Here is a 25,618-nt window from a genome sequence, read left to right as displayed (position 1 = left end):
TGCCAGCCTGGGTTGTGGGGCAGGCGGCTGGACACGTCTGCCCCTGCGTGGAGCCAGTCGGGGGGCCTGTCTGTGGGTCTCTGCTTCCCCTTTCTAACCAGGCTCCTTGCCCCTGGCGGTTATGCAGCCACAGGAGAATGAGGACAGTGAAGAAAAGGGAGCCCCGAGCCTCAGCACCCCGGGAGATGGGCCTCTCTGGCCCACTCCCCCATCACTGAGAACCCAGGGCAGCGTGCAGGGAAGTTACAGCCTAATCCCAGCAGGTCAGTGCCTGGGCAGGAGAGGAGAGACGGGACCCTGGGAGACCCTCTGCACCCCCCTCAACTCCGGGGGAGGCTCTTCAGGTAGCCGGGGCACCCACTGTCCATCACACTGCCCTCACATGACGGGGGAGGGGCCCCTGGCCGTCTGACTCATTCCTCAGGAAGTGTGGCTGCTCCTTTCTTCACTCAGGCGCCCCCCTGGGGCCCAGGAGGCCAAGGGCTTCAGCGGGGCTCGGCAGGAAGTGGGGTTCAGCGGGTGGTGGTGAGGAGAGGACCCTGCAGCCCCTTTGCGAGGGAGTGAGTTCCCCGCAGCCAGAGGTGTACAAGTGGTGGCGAAAGCAGCGTGCAGAGGAGGGCACTGCCCCTTTCTCCTGACTCCTTGCTGCCTGCGCCTCCTCCCACCCCTGGCCGCTGGCTCCCTGGACTTTCCTGGTCCTTTTCGGTCTGGGGAGGAGGTGTCTCACCCAGCTAACAACTGGGCCAGTAACGAGGGGGGTTATAGAATGATGTTATCGAGAAAATGAGTTGAAATATTGGAGAATATTGTAGATCTGGGAGTCAGGTCTGGAGGGCTTCTCAGAGGAGGTGTCTTGGATTGGTTTTTGGGCATTGAGACCGAACCGGCTGCAGCAGAGCCAACTGCGAAGATCTGAAGAAATCTATTGAAAGGTTTCCCAGGCGAGGGAACAGCCAAATGCAAAGGCCCTGAGGCAGGTGTGAGATTGGGAGGGAGTTGAGCAGGGTAAGAAAGGATTCTGGGAGGCAGGAGCCTGGGGGTGTGGTGGGGTGGGTGGAATGGAGCCGGGTGTTTTACAGAGGTTGTTTGGACAGCATGAAAGGGACAGTGCTGGGGGCAGGAGTGGACACAGAATGGGACGCTGATGAGGGGTGACGGTGGCCTGCACCAGCAGGGGGGAAGTGGAGTAACTCAAGTTACTGGGGGGAGCTAAAGTAATAGACCCACGGACTGGCCTGGTTAGGCTTGAGCAGCTGAGTGGGAGCCATTGTGTGGATGAGGGGCACTGGCGGTCACAACGACCCAAAGAGGGGGACCTCAGATACCAGCTACCCTCAGCTGGAGAGGCAGCGGGGAGAGGGGTTGGCGAGCGCCCCCAGCTACCCTGGCGAGTGGCTTGACCAGAGAGGAGGCCGTCCTGGGTCAGATCAGCAAGATTGCAGCCTGGAGGTGGAGAGCCGGTGGGCCAGTCAGCTGACTGCCTGCAGCGTGGGGCAGGGCCCAGGAGTCCTCCCAGCTACCCAGCATGGGGACAGATGTCCTGTACAGGGGAGGCGAGGTGGTGCCATGAAGAGCTGACGGGCAGGAGGGTGGCTCCAGATCTTATCTCTACAGCATCCCTGGGCAAACTCATTACATGCCCGGAGACATTCCTGCCATCCTCCGTGCCCTGTCACCTCAGGACAGCCCCCAGCTCTGTTGGGAAGGGGGAAGTGAAGTGGGCCCAGTCTGCCTGCCCTGGGGTGGTCACATGCTTGGGACAGGGCGGCTCTTGGGATCTGGAATTCACCTGGTCATGGGGAAGCAGCTGAGGGGAAAGGTTAGGCTCACATTCTGGAATGGCCCGGAGGCGGGCAGGCCTGGGCAGGGCCCTTGGAGTCTCAGGCTGTGAATGGGCCAAGTGAGTCTGTTTTGTAAGGGTGTGTTCAGGCTTATTTTTTCTTCAGGTGTTTTGGGTGAGGATTGAATGAGATGATTCTTACATTTTTTAAAGGTCTTGATTGGGTTTATCCAGTTTTCTGGGGGGAGGTTGTATGTATTTTTTAAAGATTTATTTATGCATACAAGAACTGGGGTACAGTACAGATATGTGGGAGTGTGTGTGTGTGTGAGAGGATTCACCAGAGACAGAGCGGGGAACAGAACAGGCAGACTCACTGAAATACACTGCTGAGGGGAACAGTGGGGAGCCAGGAGAGGTCTGCTGCGCCATGTGGGTAGCTCCCTGACTGGCTGGGGATTGAATTTGTGCTGCAGTGGCTACGGACAGCTTCATAGTGCTGTGCTCAACCCCTTGCATCACCAGGGAGGCCCCAAATGATTCTAACCAGGTGTACTCATGGGTGTGGGGCACCTGTAGAGGCTGTGGGTGGGCTCAGGGGGAGACAGATCCTTAAATGAGTCCCAGCCTGGAGTGTGTGCAGGATGGGGCGGGGGGCGTGACTGGGAAGGAGGGTGTCTCAGAAGGTAAATGGGAGTTGCCCCCAGCCAGCGGGGTTTTGAAGGGTGAGGAGTTTGCTCCTACTTGAAAGAGGCAAAAGGCTGGGAAGAGTGTCTGGGAGGTGGGAACAGCAGGTGCAAAATTATCAAATTGCCAGTGGTGGTACCCAGGCCGCCCTCCGGGTGCCTGTGGGGTGGAGAGAAGTGAGGACTGTCGATCCCCCTGCAGCTCTGAGTTGGGGATTCTGAAGTCCCCTCCCATTTGTTTCTGAGTTTAATATAGAGCTGCCATCTGGAGCAGCTTTTAAAAAGGACCAGGATTGGTTTCCAAAGAGGATGTGGAAAACAAAGAGGCTTGGCCCATTTACCTTGCTGCTGTTAACAACAACAAAAAGAAAAAACCTTCTTTCCATATTTTGGCATTTTCTTTAGCAGGAGAGAAAGAGGTTCTGTTTTTCCTCCGGTTCTGTGCCTCCGCAGAGCCGCTAGCTCGTTGATTTCCTGCAGCCTCTGCTGCTGTGGCCGGCGTAGAATTTCATTCTGGTTTAATTTCCGGTTCTTCGGCTGCCCTGTGCGTCCCTGGCTGTCCCTGCAGACCTGGCCTTAGCCGGTCACCCCGGACGCGTCTCGGCGGGTGTTGTGGTCTTGCGTCTTCTCCTGGCACGCTCCTGCTGGCCTCTCTGAGGACACGCTGCTTCTCTCCCCCAGGCCTGACTTCATGGTCCCCCGCTGCTGTCCCCAAAGCCCAGACCCTCCCCTGCCCTCCACCCCGCCTGTTTTCTGCCCTCTTCCTGCAGGCTGGGTTTTAGAAGGGGACCACCTGGTTCCCACATCTGGCCGAGGCAGCCCCTCTTCCAGCCCCCAGACACCAATCTGTGAGGGAGTGCTCCTCAGGAAGGCCCTCCTGGGCTTTCTTTCCTGGGAGCCTCTGGAGAGGGGCCTTCACTCACACCGCGCTCCCCCATCACGGGGACTTGCTTGTCATTCTCCATCAGGGAAGGTTCTTGTTTCGTTTTGTTTTGACAGAGGATCCATCTGAGGCCCAGAGAGGTTAAGACGCGTGTTTGAGGCCACACAGCATGAGAGCAGATGTGGGGTTTAAATCAGGCTGGTCTGTGTGACTCCTCAGAGTCGAAGTCTACTCAGGCTTTTCCTTCTGGTCTGTGATGCCAGGACTGGGCCCAGACCTCAGCCTGGTATGTTCTGGTGGGTGCTGGCACCTGTCTCTGCATAGGCCCATGGACCTGTGAATGGTGGTCCCAGGAGTTGTGCAGTGCCCGGCCAGGCAGCCAGCTGTCGGAGCTGCCTTCATCCCCAGCCCAGTGCCTGCCTGGCCCAACGGGGCTGTCAGTAGCCCAGGAGTCCCATTGACATCGTGACTTCCTGTTGCTCCCTCCGGGGCCCCAAAGTGCCAAATCACCCCTCCTGATCCCGGCATACTGAGGCTTTCCTGTGGGTCCTTCAGGTCTTGGGAATAGCACCCCTTCTCCAGGCCCACCTCATGAAGCTGAGTAAGTGTGGTTGGTGGGGAAAGAGCACAGGACTAAGAACTGGGGGACCTGGGTTCTCTGCAGCCAACACCTTTTTCTGAGCCTCGTTTTCCCACTCTGCTAGTTGAGGGTCAGAACAAATGGCCCTCCCTGCCTCGTGGGGTGACTGCGGATAGAGTGTGAGCCAGGAGGCTGCACAATTGTGGTTGTATGGATACCCCCAAATCAGGATGAGCAGATGCGTGGCTCACAGGTGGCCACCACCCACTTCTGTGTCGAGGGCTGCCCAGGACACAGCCCACTGTCCTTTTATTTGATCGCATAAAAATGCACATAACATACAGTTGACCACTGTGAAGCGCACAGTCAGAGGCACTGAACACTTTCCCGGTTAGTGTAGTCACCACCTCCTTCTCATTTCAAAACTTCATCACCCCACACCCCTAAATTGTACTCAGTCATCCCTACCTTGTCTCCTGGGAACCTCTAATCTGCTTTGTGTCTCTAATTTGCCTTTTATGGAAAATCATGTAATACTGGCCTTTTATATCTAAACTTGGCTCCTTTTCATGGCTGAATAATATTCCACCACGTGTACCTGCCACAGTGGGTTTCTCCCTTCATCCAGGCATGGTCACTTGGGTGAGAAACACGGTATCCTGAACCAGCAGCCCTCAGACTTGCTCACACGCTCCTTCGGGGAAAATGTGAGTCCATCCTCCCTTCAGATGCAGAGGTATTTGTTTGATGCATTTTCTCTCTCCAGTAGTATGTCCAGAATATCATAAAATCCATGGCGAGTATAGACATCTGAAAAAAAGACAATAAACAAAACAATCAGGCTTCTCATACTTCTCTCCACCCCTGCCCTGGGGCCACTATCAGGGGAGGACGAAAATGTGTCTGACTTGATTTGAAAGGCTGTTTCTTTCTTTTTTTTTTTTTTTAATGTTTATCTATTTATGCATACAAGAACCGGGGTACAGGACAGAGGTGTGGGGGGTGAGAGGATTCACCAGAGACAGAGTGGGGAACAGAACAGGCAGACTGATGAAATACACTGCTGAGGGGAGCAGCAGGCGAGGCAGGAGAGGTCTGCTGTGCCATGTGGGTTGCTCCCTGGCGGCCGGGGATCGAACTCTTGGTGCAGGGGCTGCGGATTGCTTCATAATATAGCGCTTAACCCCTTGCGCCACCAGGGAGGCCCCCCGAAAGGCTGTTTCGTATTGTAGAAAAATTGGAAAACGAAGAGAAGTGGAAAATGGGCAATACAAATCCCATGTAGCCTCAGCTCCTGCCTTTTCAGGGAGTGTCGGGGAGGCTGGGCTTCCTCGCCCGGGCTGGAGAAGAAGCAGGAGAGGAAAGCGCTGTGACTGAACAGAGGGTCTAAAAGCCAGGTCAGGGCCTCCCCGGTGGCACAGCGGTTGAGCGCTGGGTTGCGAAGCTGCCCGCGGCCTCTGCGGCGCCGGTTCAATCCCCGGCTGCTCCCCGGCCACCAGAGGAGGGTCCCACATGGCGCGCAGACCTCTCCTGCCGCCCGCTGCTCCCCTCAGCAGTGTGCTTCGGTCCTTCTGCCTGCTCTGCTCCCCGCTCTGGCTCTGGTGGATCCTCTCACCCTCCCGCGCTTCTGACTATACCCAGTACTTGTATAAACAAAACAAACAAACAAACAAATAAATAAAAAAACATGCCTCTATTAAAAAAAAATAAATAAAAAATAAAAGCCAGGTCAGCGCCACTTCCAGGTCTGTCCACCCACCGCTGCCCCAAATGCAAACAAAAAGGAAAAAATCCTTTTTATTTTAATCCATAGCGGAGAGGGGTGGGAGGAGGCCCAGGAGGAGCCCACATTGGCTTGAAGTGGAGCTGCAGCTCCAGGAGCTGGAAGATCCTGCCTGCCTGGCCAGAGGGGCAGTGGCCACTCCAGCCCCTGCGTCGCTTCCTTCAAGGTCCCCCCAAATGGCCATGCCCCTGCGCCTTTTCTCAGCAGCCTCACGGCTCTGGACATGTGGGCGAGTTCAGAGCCCAGCCCTGCAGCGCCCGCTTGGGCGGTGTCCGGACATCAGAGGCTGAGTTCTGCCCCTCGCCCTGGCGAGAAAAGCAGCCCAGGAGGCAGAGCTGGCAGCACAAGGGTACAAGGCTCAGATGCCCCAGCAGCATGTTCCTGAGGACCGGGTGCTCCTGCTGGGGCTGAAGCCAGTTGTGTGGCCCTGGGCACTCTCGCCAGCACCTGCACCTTTGCGGCCCCCGGCATCGTCCCATACGCCGGTGTCTCAGCTACGGCGGCGTCCTAACCGGAAAGCCCGGCTGGCGTTTGTTGGGGTGAAGAGGACTCACAGAAGGCCACGAGGTGTTGGTAGCCCCCCTCTGCCGGGGCTAGTACTGGCCGGGGGACCGGGGTCTCACGCCTGCACCCCCCCCAGGTGTTCTCCATCGTGGTGTTCGGCTCCATCGTGAACGAGGGCTACCTCAACAGCAATACGAAGGGCGAGGAGTTCTGCATCTACAACCGCAACCCCAGCGCCTGCAGCTATGGCGTGGCGGTGGGCGTGCTGGCCTTCCTCACCTGCCTGCTCTACCTGGCCCTGGACGTGTACTTCCCCCAGATCAGCAGCGTGAAGGACCGCAAGAAAGCTGTCCTGTCCGACATCGGCGTCTCGGGTGAGTCCCGGGCCCAGGGGCACCCCCAGGGCACGCTGCTCTCCCTTGTTCCAGATGAGGACACAGAGGTGCAGGCAGGTCAAGGCCAGATTTGGAGCACACAGCTGGCAACGGGGAAGGGAGCAGGGCTGGGCCGGGGAGCCCACAGCAGCCCACAGCCCCTTAGCGGGAGAGGAGGCGATGCAGCAGCTGGAAGAGGGGTCTCCTTCCCGTGGCCTCTGGCCCCCGTCTTGCTGCCTCCACGAGGACTGACGAGGCGGTGACCGAAAGCCCTGCCCACGGCCGGTGCTCTGGGAACGCCGGGCTCCCTCTCCCTGACCTGAAAGTGGCGCTGCAGTGACCTGCTGCCTTGGTCCTTCGGAGAGGGCATCTGCCAGAGCTTCCCTGACCTCTGTCCCCAGAGTTCTGAGCCTGATTGGTGGCTGCCTTGGTGGGGGGCCTGTGAGGCTTGGGCATCGTTGGCCTGGGGTCTCAGGTCTCTGGTCTCTGGTCTCAGGTCTCTGGCTGGGACCACCCCTCGCCCATTTCCAGGCCCGGGACTCAGAATCAGTCTGACTGTCTACAGGCAGTGAGGCTTGGGGCCCCTCCAACTGGAAGGAACCAGAATAAAAGTAATGGTTCCCAAACTGTGTTCCCTGGGACCCAGGGCTCCCCAGCAGTGCCTCCGGGAGGAGCTCGCCTCCATTCACCCCACCCCTCCTCACCACCTGCACCTGGTCTGGGCGCGCTGGCCTTCTCTAGGCAGACCCTGGGCACCCACAGAAGATCTTGCTTCTACGTGGCTCCCACTGTGCACTCCCCAGACCTCGCTTCTAAAGGGCACCCCACGCAATTCGGGGGCTTTGTGAGGCTGCAGGGGCCTTAGAAATCTTGCCCCTGACCCGCTGGTGGTGCTGCCAGCCTGGTCCTCACCTCTCGGCAGCCCAGTTCTCCAGGAGGCTGCAGCCAGGCGGGGGGTGGGGGTGAGCGCTTCCTACTCCCCCAGACCCCAGGCCACGGTGGAGGACCTCGGGCCAAGGCAGGGGTTTAGCGGGAACCCGCGTTAGGCAAAGTCAGGGAACGCAGCTGGGCTGACCGACTTCTCTTCTCTCCCTCCTCCCCTCCCCTCACACTGCCCCTCCCTGGCTCTGCCGGCCCTGTTGTCTCCTGCTCTGCCCTGACCACCTCTCTGTCCTCTCTGCCCTACCCCCCCACTCCCCCCAAACCTCCCCCCCAACGTGGGAGCTGCACTCCTGTCTCTCTGGGTTTCCGCTTCCTCCTCACCCTCTCCCCGCGCGGCCCCTCCTGCATGGCCACCCCAGCCTTCTGGGCCTTCCTCTGGTTTGTGGGCTTCTGCTACCTGGCCAACCAGTGGCAGGTCTCCAAGCCCGAGGACAACCCAATGAACGAAGGGACAGACGCCGCCCGGGCCGCCATCACCTTCTCCTTCTTCTCCATCTTCACGTGGGTGAGTACACTGCCCCCCCCCCAGGCCCCCGGGCTGGCGGCAGACCAGGGGCTCGGTTCTGCCTCCTCGCCCGCTCACGGCAGGGCCGCCTCTGGGAAGGAGACTTGCCTCTGGGCAGTGGGCAGTGATGGCAGGCGCTGGCCTCGGGCACAGCCTGCCCTGTGGCGGTGGACACACCCCGCCCGGTACCCGCGGCTGGTATTAGCTGTGACGGTTTCTAGACGAGGAAACTGAGGCCCGGTCCAGAAGGGAAGGGTTTGCGGTGCCGAGGCTGGGACGGGACCCAGGCCTGGGCGTCGGGGGGCCTGGGCCCCACCTCAGGACTGCTGGTGTTGCCGGCCTCTGTCTTCCCATCAGTCAGGAGGCTGCATTTGGGGTGGAGGCGCCTCAGACTCAGACGCCCCCAGGACCAGACGCCCACATGAGGAGGCAGGAGGGGTGGGCGACTTGTGCATGCCCTGCGGCCAAGCAGAGAAGGGGCGCCCAGAGGGCGGGGCTTCCGTTTTGCCAGAAAAGCCGGAAATCTGAGTGTGTGTGGGAATCTGATCACTATGTGTTGGCAATTTATTCACGTTCTAAAAATTATTATCTCGGGGCCTGACCGGCCAGGGACACCCTTTGCACCCAGGGCCCGCCAAGGCCCGTTTCCTCCTGGTTTCGATTTGTTCTTGCCTCTTGTCCCTGCTGCAGATTCCTGGGCTCGCCTCTGCTCCGTGCGCCCCAGGCCTTCTCCCCGCTAGCAGCCCCCTCCCCCGGGGGCCTTCCGGCAGCCCTGGCCCCGTTCTGCAAGGGAGAGACCCTGAGACTACACTCAGGCAGCCAGGCCTCCAGGTCGCCCCTGCCCTCCTGAGCGACTTCTCTCTTTGAGGGTCTCTGGGTGTCCATTTCCTCCTGGGGTGCTCCCCCACCCCGGATGATATTGGAAATTAAAGTTTGGTTCAGACCCCAGCAGGGCCGCCGTGGCCACACCAGCTCTGTGTCCTGGGACTGGAGAACAGATGACCCTGGGGGCCTGGGATCTCAGACCCGAGAAGGTGCCCTGAGAGTGGGGACCACCTAGCCCTACAGGGAGGAGTTTGGGAGTGGGTAGAGATGGGGGTGGGGCTCTGGCGGAGAGGTGGTTGATTGGCTACCAGGACTCCCTGGGGCGGGTCTGAAGGGCCTGACTGACAGTTGCCTGCGCCCCTGCAGACAGGCGCCCTGTGGGCACCTCCCCTCTCCCAGCTCTTCTGTGCTGGCCTCACCCCTGCTCTCTCCTGGCAGAGCCTGACTGCAGCCCTGGCCGTGCAGAGATTCAAGGACCTTGCCTTCCAGGAAGAATACAACACTCTGTTTCCCGACTCGGCACAGCCGTAGGCCCCCCACTTCCAGGGGCAGGGAGCCCTGTGTGGGCCCAGTGGCAAGGCTGGGGGGCACCTGGAGTGGGCAGGACGCTAGGGCGTGCAGGGCAGTGGAAGGCTGGCTAGGGAGGCCAGATGAGACTCAGCACCCACTCATGCGCTGCCTCTTTTGTTCACTCTCGGTGTGTCTATTCATCCAGTAAACATTTATTGAGCAGTGCTTTTGTGCCTAGTGATACATCGATGGGGTCCCTGGGCCCGGAGCCACAGGCTGGGGAGGAGAGGACACACAGCCGCTGTCTGCCCCAGATGGACTACCCTAGCCGCTGGAGGGCTGAGGTGGCTCCGTGCCAGCTGCCAGGTGCAAGCCGTGGGTGAGCCCCGTGGAGGCTGGCTGCTGCGGCCCGCTGCTCTGCTCTCAGGTGCTGTGTGACCCTAGGCAAAGTCCTGTACCTCTCTGAACCGCAGTCTACTCGGCTGGGCTGGGGAGTGACAGTGGCCCAACCTCTCAGGCTATTGCGTGGGAGAAACAAAAGCTGGCACAGGGTTTGCACAGAGATGCTCAATAAATGTGAGTTCATTTGTTCATTCATTCGTCCATTCTCTCCACGGAGCCTGGGGCCTTGCTGACGACTCAAGGGTGCTGAGGCACCCCAGGGGAACTTTTCACCCGCTGCTTTTCCAGGCTCCTGCATCTGAGCCCTCAGCACCAGCACCTCAGACAACACAGTGGAAAGTATAGGGGGAAAATACTGACCTCAGCCCAACTCCTGCCGGCTGCTCTGCCTTCCCCAGGCCCCTGGCACTTGACTTCACGCAGCCCCTTCCAGACAGAGCTGCCCTCAGAGCTTTCTTCAGTGACACAAGCAAAAGTCAGTGCCTCATCACTGGACTTCTGGAACTTTCTGGAACAAAACGCCAAGCACTCTTGGCTCCCTACCTCTCACTGGGCAACCCTTTTGGGTTCTTGGTTGACTAATTGCCTCTTGGGGGAACTGATCAAAGGGGAGAAGGTGAAGAGAGCCCTGGCCTCGGAAAGGGCAGGACCCCAGTGTTCGGGTCTGGATTCTGGCACTAACTCTGCCCAGACACCTTCCTCTGTAAGCTTCAGTCCTTCCAGCCCCCAAAGAGGTGTATGCATGCATTTCTCCATACAGCAGTTTCCCTGAGCTGGAAACATCTCTGGAGATGTTTGTAAATGTGTAATAATTTCATCCACTCCCTAGCTTGGTGTGGTCAGCGTCATCCTTAACACTAATGGACAGTTGGCCCTGAACAACTCGGGTTTGAATGTGTGGGTCTGCTTCCTCCTGGAATGTTCTCTGTCCGTGGGTTTGCATTCACGAATTCAACCACCCTCAGAGGTTGCTTGGTGGACCAAACAGCTGTGGAAGCCACTGATACAGAGGCCACACTAAGCAACTTGAATAGCCACAGACTGTGGTATGGGGCAGGAGGGAGGGGTGTGTGTGTGTCCTGCAGATACCAAGGGATGAGTGTTAAGTTTGGGGGGAATCCCAAGTTAAATACGGATTTTCAACCGCGGGGGTGTGGGTGCAGGGTTGGCATCCTAACCCCTGTGTTGTTCAGGGTCAACTGTAATTGTCGATCTTGAAAAAACTTTTCCTACCCGTGCATGTGTGCTGCCGGCAGGTCTTTCTCAGTTGCTCCTGTGAAGGGCCTTGGTGGTGAGACAGGCTGACTATTCTTACTGTAGCTTCCTGCTTGGGGACCCCAGCTTACAGATCGTCAAAAGCTCTGAAACTTGTTTACTCTGTGTAACTCAGCTTTCTAAACTTGTTTCATTAGCGTTTCTGTTAGAATTAGGTTTAGCAGCCAGTGACTGAAATCCCAAACAGCAGTAGTTTAAATGGAGTTCAAGTTGGAAGGCTGCCCAGGGCTGGTGTAATGACCCAGACCTGTCCCGTCCCTGCAGTTAGAGGTTCGGTCCTCATGGTCCATCATGGCAGCTGGAGTTCCAGCTCTCACATCTGCATTCCAAGCAACAGATCAGAGGTGGGACAGAGAAGTTGGGGTAAACCATTGGCCACAACTAAGTCACACGGCTCTGGCAAGCTGCGAGAGAGACAGACGGCTTCTAGGAAATGCCGCGAGTGTTCTGTCCTGCCAAAACACGTCTCCCCACCCCCACATTTCACATAACACCCCTGAGAATACAGTTTGAGTGGGAAGCTGTCACCCTTTGGGTCATTTTAACACTCTACATTGGAAACTCTAAAATTTTTGGTGACTGAGAATGACCTCTGGGTTCAGGGACAAAGGGCGACTGACTTCTGAGACTCTTTCTGGCTGGACGAGGATTCTGGGCCCCTTGGGGGGTGCCCTGGAGGACGGTCATCCTTGGCTCTGTCAAGCTTGGTTTATCTCTGGTGCTTTGGGGATATTTAACTCTCTATTACCCGTGTCCTGTGAACTAACACCACTAACCCGCGCTCTTGTCTGTCTCTCCCCTAACCATCCCCTCCCCCCGTCCTTGTCCCTGCCGGTCCCGTCCCCAGGCGGGCCAGGCCGTGCTGGCCTTCCAGCGGTACCAGATTGGCGCCGACTCGGCCCTCTTCTCCCAGGACTACATGGACCCCAGCCAGGACTCCAGCATGCCTTACGCCCCCTACGTGGAGCCCAGCGCCGGGCCAGACTCCGCCGGCATGGGCGGCACCTACCAGCAGCCGGCCAGCGCCTTCGACGCCGAGCCCCAGGGCTACCAGTCGCAGGGCTACTGAGCCGCAGTGACAAGCTGCCCCCGCCTGTTCCTGCCCCAGCCCTGGTCGCCCCTGTGCCCTCCCCTCACACCGGTCCCCGCTCCCTCCCAGGCTGCCCTGCCCAGCACCTCACCAGCCTCCAGGCTGTTCTGCTGAGGTCCAGGGTCGCTGGGGACTGGATGGGCAGGAGGGTGTTGGGGTGTCGGGGTGTCTGCAAGGTGCGAGTGTGTGCGGCAGGCCTGGGGAGTTTCATCCATTGTGTCACTGAGCGTCCGCTGTGAGTCAGGCCTGTCCTGGGCACAGGTGATGCAGGAGAAATGGTCCCTGGAACGGGGCAGACAAGACCAGGAAGGGGCCTGTAGGTACCAGAGGTAGGAACGGTGGGAAGGAGACAGGGCGAGTGGGAGATGTGGCTGCTGGGTGCGTGGGGGCTGTCGTCGCCTAGGGGTGACACACCAGCCTTGCCGGGAGTATCGGGGCTGTATTGGGGCTGTCTCCAGTTTACGGTTAAGAAAACAGGCTTAGCGATCAAGGTCACTTGGTGAGAGACCGAGGGTCACTAGCAATGGATATGGGGCCCGAGCCCAGGCCCCCCCCGCCCCCGCATTGCCTCCTCCCCCTTCCTCTTTCCCCAAGCCTGGAGCTCCACCACTCAGTGTTACCCCCACTCTGGGAGGTCTTAGGGACCTCAGCCCGTGAGACACCCTGATTCTGCTGCAAGCCAAGGGCCTGTTCAGCCCCCCAAGTTCCCCTCAGTGAGAGTGCCCCACCTGCCCCGTCCCCAGGACTCCCCCCCGGGAGGCTCCCCCACTGGCTCTGTCCTTGTGTACCGCTCAGTGCTGTGTGTCCCACCGGGAGCTCTAGCCACCCCCCTGATGGTCCCCCAAAAAACTGATCACTGTCCCTGCCCGGGAGGGGCTCGCTGGCCCAGGCCACAGCGAGTGGGCGGTGATGTCGGGCCTGCGGCTCAGGTTCTCGACCTCTGCCCCCAGCACGTGCCCAGCCCCCTGCCCTTGTGACCTCCCAGGAAGTGAACCGATCTGGGACACTGTGTCATGTCTTCCCTCAGCCAGGGTCAGCCAGGGGGCTCGGGGGCCGGAACAGCTAGGAGCACGGGGGGTCCTTTCGCTCACAGGGCCCGTCTCCCTCGGGAGACAGAGCAGAGGAGAGGCCCCTGACGCAGCCAGCTGCTGCCACAGACGCCGCGTCCAGGGTGGACAGTGAGCCCTGGGCACAGCAGGCCAGGGAGACCCCGGCTCTCCGGGGTGGGCGGGGGGAGGGGGAGGAAATGTGCCCAACGGCACCAAGAGGGTTGTGGGAGGCATAGGGTGGACCTTCACTGAGCCTTACGGGATGGGGAGGCCTTGAAGGCTGGGCAGGCCGGGCGCCCGGCGGCCATCTAGCCGGGCCAGGTGACGTGGGTCAGCGCTGCGCTGGGTATTCCCACCACCGTGTGCCCCGTGCCCCCGAGAACCCTACGAGGCAGATAATATCCACGCATTTGCCCATCGCTTCATCAGTGGCCTCCTGCCCAGGGTTGCTGACCCACAGCGACGGGGCCCATCACAGGGCCAGGCGCCACAGAGGCGCCGAGACCCCCGGGGTGTCCTGCATACGAGGAAGCTCAGCAGTGGGGGAAGAGAAGGACCTTGGCAGGCAGGAAAGCAGCTCTGCTGGCCCCACTTCACAAAGGGGAAGCGGGCTCAGCTTAAGAGAGTTAGCGGGGCGGGGTCTGCACTCGGGTGCACGTCCTCAAGGCAGCAGTGACAGGAGAGGCCGCCAGAGCCGCGGGGCAGCAGTAGCAAGCCCAGGTTCACCTCTGGGACAGGGGCTCTGTCTGGTTCTCTCCCCAGGTGGCCCCAGTGGGGACAGGATGGGGCCGGGATGTCTCCTGGGCTGACACGGGGCCCTGTTCCAGACCAGAGGCTGGTGGAAGCAGGTGGGTGTGTTCCTGGCGTCGTGAGTCTGTGCCCACCGCAGGAGGCTGTCGCCCCACCCCCACCTCAGCCACCCTGGCACCAGGACACCCAGGGTGCTGCCCCCGTTCCTCCTCTTGTACCAACCAGCAGCTGGTGACGCTGGGCCAGAGGGCTGGGCCAGGCCCCGGTGTTAATCACTGACCCTCCATGCCGCCCAGACCAGGAAAGTTCCCCGGACCCCCACCAGGAGTGGGGGGTGCCAAATTGTCTCGCCTGGCATCCCCAGTCTTCCTGGGGTCCAGTCCAGACCTGCGCCTACCCTCAGGCTGAGCACCGGCAGGTGGATGCGGAGCAGGGGAGGGGCAGAGGGATTGCAGGGCAGGGTCCGGAGACCAGCGCTCCTGGCCCCCTACTGGGAGGTTGGTGGGAAAACCCTGCTCCTGTTGGCTGGGTGTGAGGGGCAAGCTCAGAGCCTGGGCCCCAGGCCGACCTACCCCTTCCTTCCCTGCTGCACCTTCCCCTCTCCTTGGCTCCCAAGCCTTTTCTTGGAGAAGGGCCCCCCTGCACCGTGACCCTGGCGAATCTGGTCCCTCCTCCCGCCAAGCACAAGAAAGGGCCCAGGAACTGGGTTCACCCCAGCTTCCACTCCAAACCGGAGAGGCAGCCGAGCCCGGGGCCAGGGGGCAGCAGCTGGCCCAAGTCCAGCCCAGCGCTGGAGGGTGGGGACCCCTGTCTTGCCTCCCAGAGGAAACTCACCCCGTGTCTTCACAGGCTGTGTCTGGCCCGCTGTGGCTCCTGCCCGCGCGGGGGACGTGACAGTCCAGGGGCCGGTTCCCCGGGGACCGGCATCTGCTCCCTCCTGCTCCCTTCCCTGGGGATTATTGATCTTCAAAGACTCTTGAAGGAGTTCCAGGCTTCTCCCATTTAACCAAGAGCCCCCACTTGTTACCCCTCAGGGGGCCCCCAATCTTGGCCCAAGATCCCTTTGAGTCTCTAAGGAACACAAAGTGGGGAACACCGCTCCCGAGAGTTCGGGGGGATGGGCTAGCCCAGGCGTCTCCCAGCGCTGCCCCTGCTGCCCTCCCCGCGCCCACAGTCTTCTGGGTGACCCCGTCCCCCGCAGCGTTACTGCCTGTGTATAGTATAAATATCTATTTTCTATATATAAGATGTATAACAGAAGGCTCCGCAAATATATCTGTGTGCGTGTGTGCAGTGAATGGTGGTCCCCACCCCGGGCCCCCACTCTGGACTCCCCGCCGCCTGGTTAAGTTCTCAAGGGTGAACCCAGTGGCCCGTGGCCCCCTCCTCCATGACGTCGTCCATTTGTGGTGAGCCAAGTGAAGGTGGTGGCTTCTGGTGACGTAGTAATAAAGTGAAGACAAACCACCCGCGCATCGCGAGCGTGAAACTCTGTTCTTTGCGAGGGGCCTGGGGTTGCCTGCCCCTCCCTCCCCCGGACCTGGCATCTTGTTACTGTGTCGTTCATTTTTATTTTTAATTTTTAAAATATTTATTTATGCATACAAGAGCTGGGTGCAGGCCAGAGATGCGGGGGGTGAGAGGATTCACCAGAGACAGAGCGGGGAGCAGAACAGGCAGATAGACCGAAGACACTGCTGAGGGGAGCAGCGGGCGAGACAGGAGAGGTCTGCTGCGCCATGTGGGTTGCTCCTTGGCAGGCCGGGAATCGAACTCTTGCTGCAGAGGCTGCGGACTGATTCATAGTGCGGTGCTTAACCCCTTGCACCACCAGGGGGGCCCCTTCGTTCATTTTTAATTACACAATATATTCTTTTTTTTTTTTTAATTTTTTTTTTTTAAATTCCACTGTAAAGATTTATTTATTTATTTATTTATACAAGCACTGGGTACAGTCAGAAGCGTGGGAGGGTGAGAGAATTCACCAGAGCCAGAGCGGGGAGCAGAGCAGGCAGAAGGACCGAAGTACACTGCTGAGGGGAGCAGTGGGCGGCAGGAGAGGTCTGCGCGCCATGCGGGACCCTCCTCCGGTGGCCGGGGAGCAGCCGGGGATCGAACCGGCGCTGCAGAGGCTGTGGGCAGCTTCGCAACCCAGCGCTCAACCGCTGTACCACCGGGGAGGCCCCACAATATATTCTTGTAGAAAGTGAAAATCTCTACATTTCAAGTCAGTGCCCCCCAACACACACACGTGTGTGTACACGGGCACACACCTCCATCACTGTTCCCTCGCCTGCTCTCTTCCCCAACCCCAATGGCAGCCAAGATTAGGATCTGGGTCTCATCCCTTCCAGGCCACTGCCCGACTCTTGCCCTGCACACACTGGCAGGACACTGAGTTTACAGTTAGTAGTCCTGAGCTGGCACCGTGTTTTCCAGGCCCTGTAAGTGCCAGGCATTGGGCTGGGCCAGCGCGATCGCCATGGAAAGCTGCACGCCCCAGCAGCGGGGGGCGGAGGGGGCTGAGCCAAGCGCATGCAGAATGCAAGTGAAGTGTGGACAGGATGTCAAGGTGCATTGGAGACCAGGGCCCCGAGACGGCCCCTCTGAGCAGGGGCCTGAGCCTGAGGTCTTCACCCTGAGCAGGGAGACAGGTGGGCAGGTGCGCATTTTGGAGAGAGGAGGTGGAAGGTGTCCATGGCTAGGAAAGATGCTGGGAGTGGGGTCCAGCAGGTGTGGATTTGTTAAGAATATTTTATAGGCTATCACGTTAGGAAAAATCTCTGACACATTATTTCAAAATATAGAATTTAGTACATCTAGAGCTAATGATCCCTGAACAATTTTTTCTAAAAAGGTGAACTCTTCATAAAAGTCAATTTCATCTAAGGCTGAATTTAATTTTGTTTGAAAATTTACACAGATATTTTAATGTTTCCTCTTATGTTTTCTGTAACTTGTGGAGATGACGTCACCATTTATATAATAACCATTTATTCATGGGATTGCCACATCTTTGGCTACCAGGAAACACTCGTTTTAAAATTACCATTCAAACTTCGCATGAAAATAGAATTATTTTCCGTAGAACGTGATGATCTTTAAATTGAATTTCTGCTTCCAAGTAGAATGCTCTGCATGAATTTTTGCTTTGCAATGTTGTTGCAGTTTTTAGAACCAGAGATTCTAAATTCTGAAGAATCCTATCTCCCTGAGATGCTTTATTGCAACGTGTATGTGTTTGTTTTGGAGCAACTTGCTGTGTGAGGGCTGGCAGCTCCTGGGCCATACTTAGGCGGTGGAGCTCTATTTGTGTGTGTTTATGGGGCCCCTTCTCTCGCCATGGCATCTGCAGAGTGTTGCCATCTTCTGCTCTTGCTAGTCTGGGCACAGATCCCAACCCCTTGCAGCCCAGACTGCCCAGCCATGTGGGCGCACAGCGGGTGGCCAGGCCAACAGCACCCGTGCTGCCCCCTGCCCACCCTTCTTGCTGGCAGGAGCCTCTCACTGACACCTGGCACATTTCTCTGCTCATGCACGTGAGTCACTGGACGTCCCCTTAGGAACACAAAGTCAAGGGCAAAATTATTGAGAATTCCAAGGTAGCGAAGGCAGAGCTGCTCCACTCTGAGAGCAGCCACTGTGGGACCACACAGATTCGTGCCAGTGAGTCCAGCGCCCTGAGCTGACCCTGATCCCAGACCCCTCTCCACCCCCCCCCTTTTCTATTCTGAATCTTTTTTTTTCCTTCTTCTTTGAATCCCTTGTCAATTCGAGAGCTACACTTGACTGTGGGCCCGTGATGCTGAGATATAATGAAAACATCTATTGGGTCTTCATCTAGTTCCAGTTCCTGGCACAGACCTTTTAAAACCTGTGGAATTTGTGAATGAGAAGGGCTAAAAGAAGCCTTTTTTGAGTTATTTGCACTTGCTGGTTCCTCTGCCTGGAGTTCTCTTTCTCCCTCCAGATCTCTCCCACACGCATGTCCTGAGTGGGGCCACCCCTGTCATGTCTTTTCAAAATACAGCTCCCACCCCCTTTATTTTCCTTCGTAGAACTGTTTACCACGTGACACATACTTACTTGCTTATTTCTTTAGTGTCTAGCTCTCCTACTGACTTCAAGCCTCGTGGAGACAGGGATTTTGTCATGCCTCTGACCCCAGTACAAAAGTATCTGGCATGTAGGGCCTCCCTGGTGGCGCAAGGGGTTAAGACGCAACCTATGAAGCTGTCTGTAGCCACTGCAGCACGAGTTTGATCCCCCGGCCAGCCAGGGAGCAACCCACATGGCTTAGCAGACCTCTCCTGGCTCTCCTGCTGCTCCCCTCACCAGTACTTCAGTTAGTCTGTCTGTTTTGTTCCCCACTCTGTCTCTGGTGAATCCTCTCACTCCCTGCACTTCTGGCCTATACCTCCCGTTCTTGTATGCATAAATACAAGAGGTGTGAGGCCAGAGGTGTGAGGGGTGATAGGATTCACCAGAGACAGAGTGGGGAGCAGAACAGGCAGACTGACTGAAATACACTGCTGAGGGGAGCAGCGGGCGAGCCAGGAGAGGTCTGCTGCACCATGTGGGTAGCTCCCTAGCCGGGGATCGAACTCATGCTATAGTGGCTGCGGACAGCTTCATAGGTTACGTCTTAACCCCTTTCGCCACCAGGGAGGCATAAATAAATAAATCTTAAAAAAAAAAAAATAAGGATCTGGCATGTAGCAGGTGCTTCGTTGAGAGATTGTCGAGTTCATGAAGTAATGTAGCCACCAAACCTCCCCTTTTCCCTGTGCTCGCACCATCATCCCCCACGGACCCGCCCTGGGGGTGGTGGGGGTGGGGCTATCCTAGATTGGTCCCATTCTTCAAAAATGAAAGCATGTGCCAGATCTTATTAACTCAATTTCCTAAATAAAGCCATCCACTGCTCGACATTTCTTCTGACACTTCTCGGTTCTGCCCTTCCGCGGCAGATGGCAGGAATGCGTGCCATCATGCCCTGAGCTTGCACAGTGCCTTCTCCATCCTCAGTCTTCTCCTCCCACCCCAGGCTCCTCCTGTCTCAGTGAGTCTGCAGCGTCCACCTGCCGCCACAGCCAGGAGCCTAGGTGGTCCCCCACTCCCCTCTCTTCCGCTCTCACCCGCTGTCAGTCTTTTTGTTTTTTGTGCCACTTTTGGTATTTTTGGAATCTGACCATTTCTTTTCATCCTGGTGGCCACCCCCGTGGGTGGGGTCACACCCTCTCCCCCTCAGCAGCCTCCCTGATCTCGCGGAGCCTCCTGGCACTGGTCTCCCTGCCTGTCGGCCTCCCAGGCTGATCTTCCTAAAACAAGAGTATGACCAGGTGACTTTTCCTCTTAGATGAGTCCCCACCCTTTCCTGTGTGCTACACTCCCCACCCCAACTTGCCATCCCAACCTCTTGGCATCCTTGGCCACCGCTAGCCTCCCCACCGTCGGGAGCATGCCCTTCGCTTGCCTGGGATGTCGGTTCTCCCTGGGATGTCCCTTTCTTGCCCGTCCAGTTCCTCTTTCCTCCTAGACCTGACTGTAGGGTCACCTCCCCTGGGAAGTATTCCCTGACTTCCCCCACAACCCTGGCAATCTATAATTCCCTTCTCTTGGGGGTTGAGAAAAGTAACCTTTGCTGAGAAGATAACAGGCCAAAAAGCAGTTTGGGGTCCAGAAGGTGCAGAAGGTGAGGTCTTAGTAAGCGCCTTCTGTGTGTTTGGAACTGTTCCCAGAATCCCAAGGTCAAGTGGCAGGAGCATATGGCATGAGGAGTGGGAGACGGGTCTGGGAGAGAGAAGGAGACGGGAAGAAAATCAACAGATTTGCAGCAGATTCTAAGTTTCTCCGCTAAAGGTGTGATGATCTGACTTAATGTAATTGGCATAACAGCCCTGGGAGGTCGGAACTTCAAGAACAAAAACTGATGTGTGAGATTTACAAAACTAGTAAGGGCAGCCTTTCAAACCAGTAAGGGAGAGAAGAGATTATTTAGTAAAAGATTTTAATACAAAATTGGCTATGTGTATGGAAACAGTTAAGTTGAATCCTCTGCACGTTATTAAAACTTCAAATACAGTAGGGCCTCCCTGGTGGCACAAAGGGTTAAGCACCACACTGTGAAGCAATCTGCAGCCTCTGCAGCACAAGTTCCATCCCCAGCCAGCCAGGGAGCTACCCACATGGCACAGCAGACCTCTCCTGGCTGCCCCCTGCTCCCCTCAGCAGTGTGTTTCAGTCGCTCTGCCTGTTCTGTTCCCCGCTCTGTCTGGTGAATCCTCTCCCCCCCACACCTCTGGCCTGCACCCCAGCTCTTGTATGCATAAATAAATCAATCTTAAAAAAAAAAAACTTCAAATACAGTAGACATTATCATTTAAGAAAATATTGATTTAAATTTAGGGCAGGAAAGTCTCAGAATAACACAGAAGGCAGAGACTAAAGGAAAATTCTGAGAGATTTGGTTACATAAAAATGTAAATGTTCAGTGTGTCAAAAAATAAAGTATGGAAGAAGGGAAAAAATATTTCCAACAGGGCCTCCCCTGGTGGCACAGCGGTTGAGCGCTGGGCTGCAAAGCTGCCCGCAGCCTCTGCAGCGCCTGTTCGATCCCCGGCCACCGGTGAGGGTCCCACATGGTGCGCAGACCTCTCCTGCCGCCCGCTGCTCCCCTCAGCAGTGTACTTCGGTCCTTCTGCCTGCTCTGCTCCCCGCTCTGGCTCTGGTGAATTCTCTCACCCTCCCGCGCTTCTGACTGTACCCAGTGCTTGTATAAATAAATAAATAAAACTTAAAAAAAAAAAAAGGCAATGAGTAGACTTTAATAAATAAATAAATAAATAAATAAATAAACAGACAATTCAAAATAGGAAGGGATATAGGCGGCCCCATGCAAATATCCAAAAAGTTCCATTTTCTTAGTAATCATAGAAAAATACAAATTAAGCAAATAGCAGTCCTATTTTTAACTTGCCAAATTATCAAACATTTGTTTTAATAAATGGGAGGAGGCATCTTAAAACTAACCATGTTGGAAACTTCCATTTTATTTATTTATTGACACTTCCATTTGAAGGATGACACACAGCTTTGACATTCTAGGGCAGAAAAGAGCAGCTGTTTGCAGAGAAGACCCTTCCTTCATTCTGGATTGTTCTGGAAAGACCATCTCTGTGCATCCTCTTGGTCTTACTGTGAAGTAAGAGCCTCCAGCAGCTGGCAGGGAAGCCTCAAAATCTGCTGCCAAAGACTGAGATGTTAAGTATGTCACTTTGTTATGTAAACTGGTCTGTAAGTAAAAGACCTTTTTTTCCTGGATTTTGAGCAGGTTACTTGGCTCAAGTCTGGATTTTGGATGCTTTAGGCAGGAAAATTATGTGTGTATGCAGGTGTGTGTGCTCACGCATGGGTGTGCAGCTCTCACCATTTGCAAGCAGGGGAACAGAAGAAGCCTTTCCTCAACCCCTGAGGGAGGCCCCTGAGCTTTAATACAAACTGAACTGGTGACCTTGAGATATGCACCGTGTGTGTGTGTGTGTGTGTGTGTGTGTGTGTGTGTGTGTGTGTGTGTGAGAGAGAGAGAGAGAGAGAGAGAGAGAGAGACAAAGAGAGAGAGAGTTGGTCAGAGAGAGAGAGAGAGAGAGAGAGAGAGAGTTGGTCTGGCCTGACCCAGTCTGGTGAGGAGGGAAGGGAGGGGATGTGGCCACATCACCCCCTCTCCCCCACAGTCAGCCCTTCAGGAACAGGAGCTAAAGCTTTGGCTGGGAGGCCAGGAATGCTCCTCCGCCTGGGGTAGAGGTGGGAGATCTGCCTACAGGTAATGGGCACCCCGTCAAGGGTGTCCCACACTTGTGGGAGGTCAGCCAGGCCCGCATGGAGGCTGATGGGGCCTAAGAAGGGAGACAGCGAGTGGGGTCCCGTGGGCAAACCCCGGACTGCAGGCTCGGGCGGCTGGGACCACCAGTGAAACCTGCCTGCAGGTCTCCCCAAGCTGCCGTGACTTCGTGAGTGGTGGAAGCCGTGTTTATGGGATTCAGGGTGGACGCCAAGCCAGAGAAGCGCTTCTGGGAATGAAGCCCCGTGATGTCACCAGCGGGCAGGAAGGGCCTGTGGCCGGGGAGCAGGGCAGTGGTCCAGGGGAAGGGGGGCAGCCGAGGGGACAGGCTACGATGACAGCAGGGGACAGGAGGCGGCCTGGAAGGCACCTGGGGAAGCCAAGCTGCCAGCCTGGTCTGTGCTGACTGTTTTCACCTGAGTGTCACAGAGCAAAGGGACCCAGGGCTAGAGAACTTAGAACCCCTGGCTTCAGGTAGGGGCAGGAGAACAGACCTGTCACAACGGGGGAGCTGCAAATGCAACTGAAAGACAAATTTGCAACTGCTAGAAAAACCTTTCAAATATGCATGCTCTTTGTGTCGAGGAAACCCTTTCTGGAGTTAATCCTAAGGGCAGAGGCAGGCTACTGTACAGGAGAGCTGAGAACCAGGATATGGAAGAAAAACCGTACCCCTTTATTTTCAGGGAGCTCCACATGAAATTTGGCACATCCTTCCCTTATGAATGTAGGTGACGGACCACAGTAGAACTAGCAGTACCTGTGGCTTTGCCACCAGCAGAAATCACGGTCGTCAGTCTTGAAGGATCATCACCCCTTTGAAGTTCCATCATTAGCCCAGCTAAGAGCTCTCACTGGTAAATGCACGAATAAGGAGCACAGTGTTAGCCTAGACCAATATGTGTATGTGTTTGCATTTAATCACAGACTTCATTTTTTAGAGTAGTTTTAGGTCGACATAAAAATTGAATAGGAAGGGAACTGCAATGATGTAAGAAAAGAAATTTAATAATATGGTGGGCCTCCCTGCTGGCACAAGGGGTTAAGTCTCAGCACGATGAAGCTATCTGCGAGTTTGATTCCTGGGCCACATGGCACAGCAGACCTCTCCTGCCTTGCCCACTGCTCCCTTCTGCAGTGTACCTGGCTAGATCTGCCTGTTCTGCTCCCCACTCTGTCTCTGGTGAATCCTCTCATCCCCTGCAACCTCAGGCCTGCACCCCAGTTCTTGTATGCATAAATAAATATTTTAAAAACAGAAAAGTCTTTTAAAATTGAATAGGAAATACAGAGAATCCCCATAAATTATTTCCTTCCTGTCTACACCGAGCGTTTCCCCTAATTCTAAGATCTTGCATTAGGGAGGTACATTTATTACCATTGATGAACCGATACTGATACATTATAATTCAAGAAAGTCCTTGGTTTACATGAGAGCTCACTCTTTGTGTTCTGTAGATCTGTGGGTCTCAAAAAATGCCTAATGTCACGTATCCACCCTGACAGTATCACACAGAACTGTTTTACTGTCTAAAAATCCCCTGTGCTTCTTCTATCCATCCCCCGCCTTTTTTTTTTTTTTTTAAATATCACTCTTCCCTTCAAGGAGGTTGTAATTCTTTTTATTTTATTTTATTTTTTTAAAGATTTATTTATTTATTTATACAAGCACAGGTACAGTTAGAAGCGCGGGAGGGTGAGAGGATTCGCCAGAGCCAGAGTGGGGAACAGAACAGGCAGATGGACAGAAATACACTGCTGAGGGGAGCAGCAGGTGGCAGGAGAGGTCTGTGTGCCAGAGGCTGCGGGCAGCTTCGCAGCCCAGCGCTCACCGGCTTCGCCACAAGGGGAGGCCCTCATCCCCCACTTTTTCTACCCGAATCCCTAACAACCACTGACTCCTATCTCTATAGTTTCACTTTCTCCCAAACATAGGCTGGCTTCTTGCACTTAGTCGCATGCTTTTAAAGTTCCTCCACTTCTTTGCAAGGCTTGCTTGCTCATTTCCTTTTATCTCTGATACTATTTCATTGGGGGGGTAGGTGGGGGGTGGAGGGGGGTGTGCGAGAAGGGGAGCCTGCAGTGGTGTCTTTCACCTTCTGAAGGACATCCTGGTTGCTTCCTTCTTGCAATTACAAATGTAGCTGCTGTACACGTCTGTGTGCAGGTTCTTGTGTGCATGTAATTTTCTACTCATTTGGATAAATACTAAGGCACGTAATTGCTAGATTATACCGTAGGACTGGTTTAGCTTTGTAAGAAGCCGCCAACTGTCTTCACTGTGCCTGCACTGTTTGGTATCCACACCAGCAAGGAAGAAGTTTCCTGTGGCCCCACATCCTCACCAGCACTCCAGTGTTTGGGATGTGAGCTGTTCTAATAGGCCTGCAGCTGGGTCTCATGGTCTCTGAATCTGCATTCCCTGATGACATATGATGGGAGTATCTTTCCATCTGCTCATTTGCCATTTCTGCTCCAAGTGATGCTTTCTGCAGGAAGGCCGCTCTCCCCTGGTACCAGGCAGCCTTTGCCTGTAACACTATTCCATGACCAAGGAGCTTAAAACAATAATCATGTGTGGGCGCTGCGGAGTTAAGCTGATTGTGGTTGGGTGGGTGGGGTGGTTCTTCTCAGATCTGCTTTGGGCTGGTAAGATTTCCCAACAGTTACTTATCAAAGAAAGTGAACAATTGATCGGTTGCTTACAGATGTCAGGTAAATCGCCCAAGGCTGGTTGTCATGGCCTCAGGTTTCCCTTTATTCTATTCTCTTACTCTCTATTCTCTCTTGGCTCCCTCCCCCGCCCCGCCCCCCCCCCGCCCCCGCCCCCAGGGTGTCTGTCGCTCGCTGAGCCCTGGGTGTGTTTAGTCCTCCTTTTGCTTCTCAGGGCAGAGGTTTCCTGCTCCACCCCCAAGATAACTTCATCTCATTAGCATAGCATAGCACTTCATTAGCATGAACTCTGAGATGATCCAAAGAGTTTGCTACAAACAACAAAAGATGCTCCTATCCTCTCCATCACTCAGGAGATTTTAAAGCCCTTTTAGGAGCTCTGTGCCCAGAGCTAGGATTGTTAGTGTTATAGAGCAGTCCCGATATTAAACGGGTTCCTGGCTGTGGGTCCTCACCCGCGCGCTTTAAAGGGACTTATGAATACTGTACTACAGACACACACAAAAGGTTAATAAAAGGTTTATTTACAAGGGAAAAGGAAATAAGGAAAATGTACAACTCAGGGAGAAGATAGGGAAATAAAGTCTTTCATGTGTCCTACCCTATCCGCCGACCTGGAAACCCAAAGTCACTCTCAGAGCTGGCCGGACGCTGCGAGCTGGCGGGGAGCCAAAAATGGGGGATCCTCCAAAGCCCACGTGTCTGCCCTTTATATCCACCTGGCTGCTTAACCCCACCCTCAGGTCCCAGCCACCTTCCCTTTGGTGTTGATGGGATTTGGAGTTCCCAGTGTCTTTGACTTTGACCTAGGGTGGGGGTGGAGTCCACAAAGCCTATAGGGAATTAGCTTTGGGACATCCTTTTCCCCCTAACATTAGCGCACTATGGAAAGACCAAGTTTCTATTTCTTATTATGTCAGGACATCACAGAATTAAAAGACCTAGTTCAAATCCCGACAGCTATTTGTTGGGTGTTTTGCTGGACTGGAGTTTCCTGCTTTATAAAAGCAGGTTTTGTGATGTCTATCTCACCAAGGTGGAGTGAGAAATAAGCAAGTTATGATGAAAAACATCCAGCAAGTGCCTGGCAGACGGTAGGTGTTCAATGTGTTTATTATCTTCAATTTTTTTAATGTAATCTGAATGTAACACATTGGCACCTCCCAC

General features: G+C 55.6%; 1 protein-coding gene across 3 annotated transcripts in view; it reads left to right on the top strand.

The window, feature by feature from the left end:
* Positions 1-25,618, top strand: part of LOC119247246 (TGF-beta-activated kinase 1 and MAP3K7-binding protein 1) — a 57,788-nt gene that overhangs the window by 6,591 nt on the left and 25,579 nt on the right. The window contains exons 2-4 of one of the 3 annotated variants that reach the window (XM_037513533.2): positions 6,353-6,590; positions 7,892-8,037; positions 11,897-13,348. In XM_037513533.2, the coding sequence (XP_037369430.1) occupies positions 6,353-6,590; positions 7,892-8,037; positions 11,897-12,118 (606 nt within the window). In that variant the 3' untranslated portion in view covers positions 12,119-13,348. The other 2 variants (XM_037513535.2, XM_054696030.1) reach the window with 2 other exon arrangements.

The sequence above is a fragment of the Talpa occidentalis genome, unplaced genomic scaffold (assembly GCF_014898055.3).
Source record: "Talpa occidentalis isolate TD23 unplaced genomic scaffold, MPIMG_talOcc4v2.1 talOcc4.16, whole genome shotgun sequence".
In the NCBI taxonomy this organism is placed as follows: Eukaryota; Metazoa; Chordata; class Mammalia; order Eulipotyphla; family Talpidae; genus Talpa; species Talpa occidentalis.
Note: the sequence above shows the minus strand (reverse complement) of the source record. Positions and strands in the feature narration are given on the sequence as shown.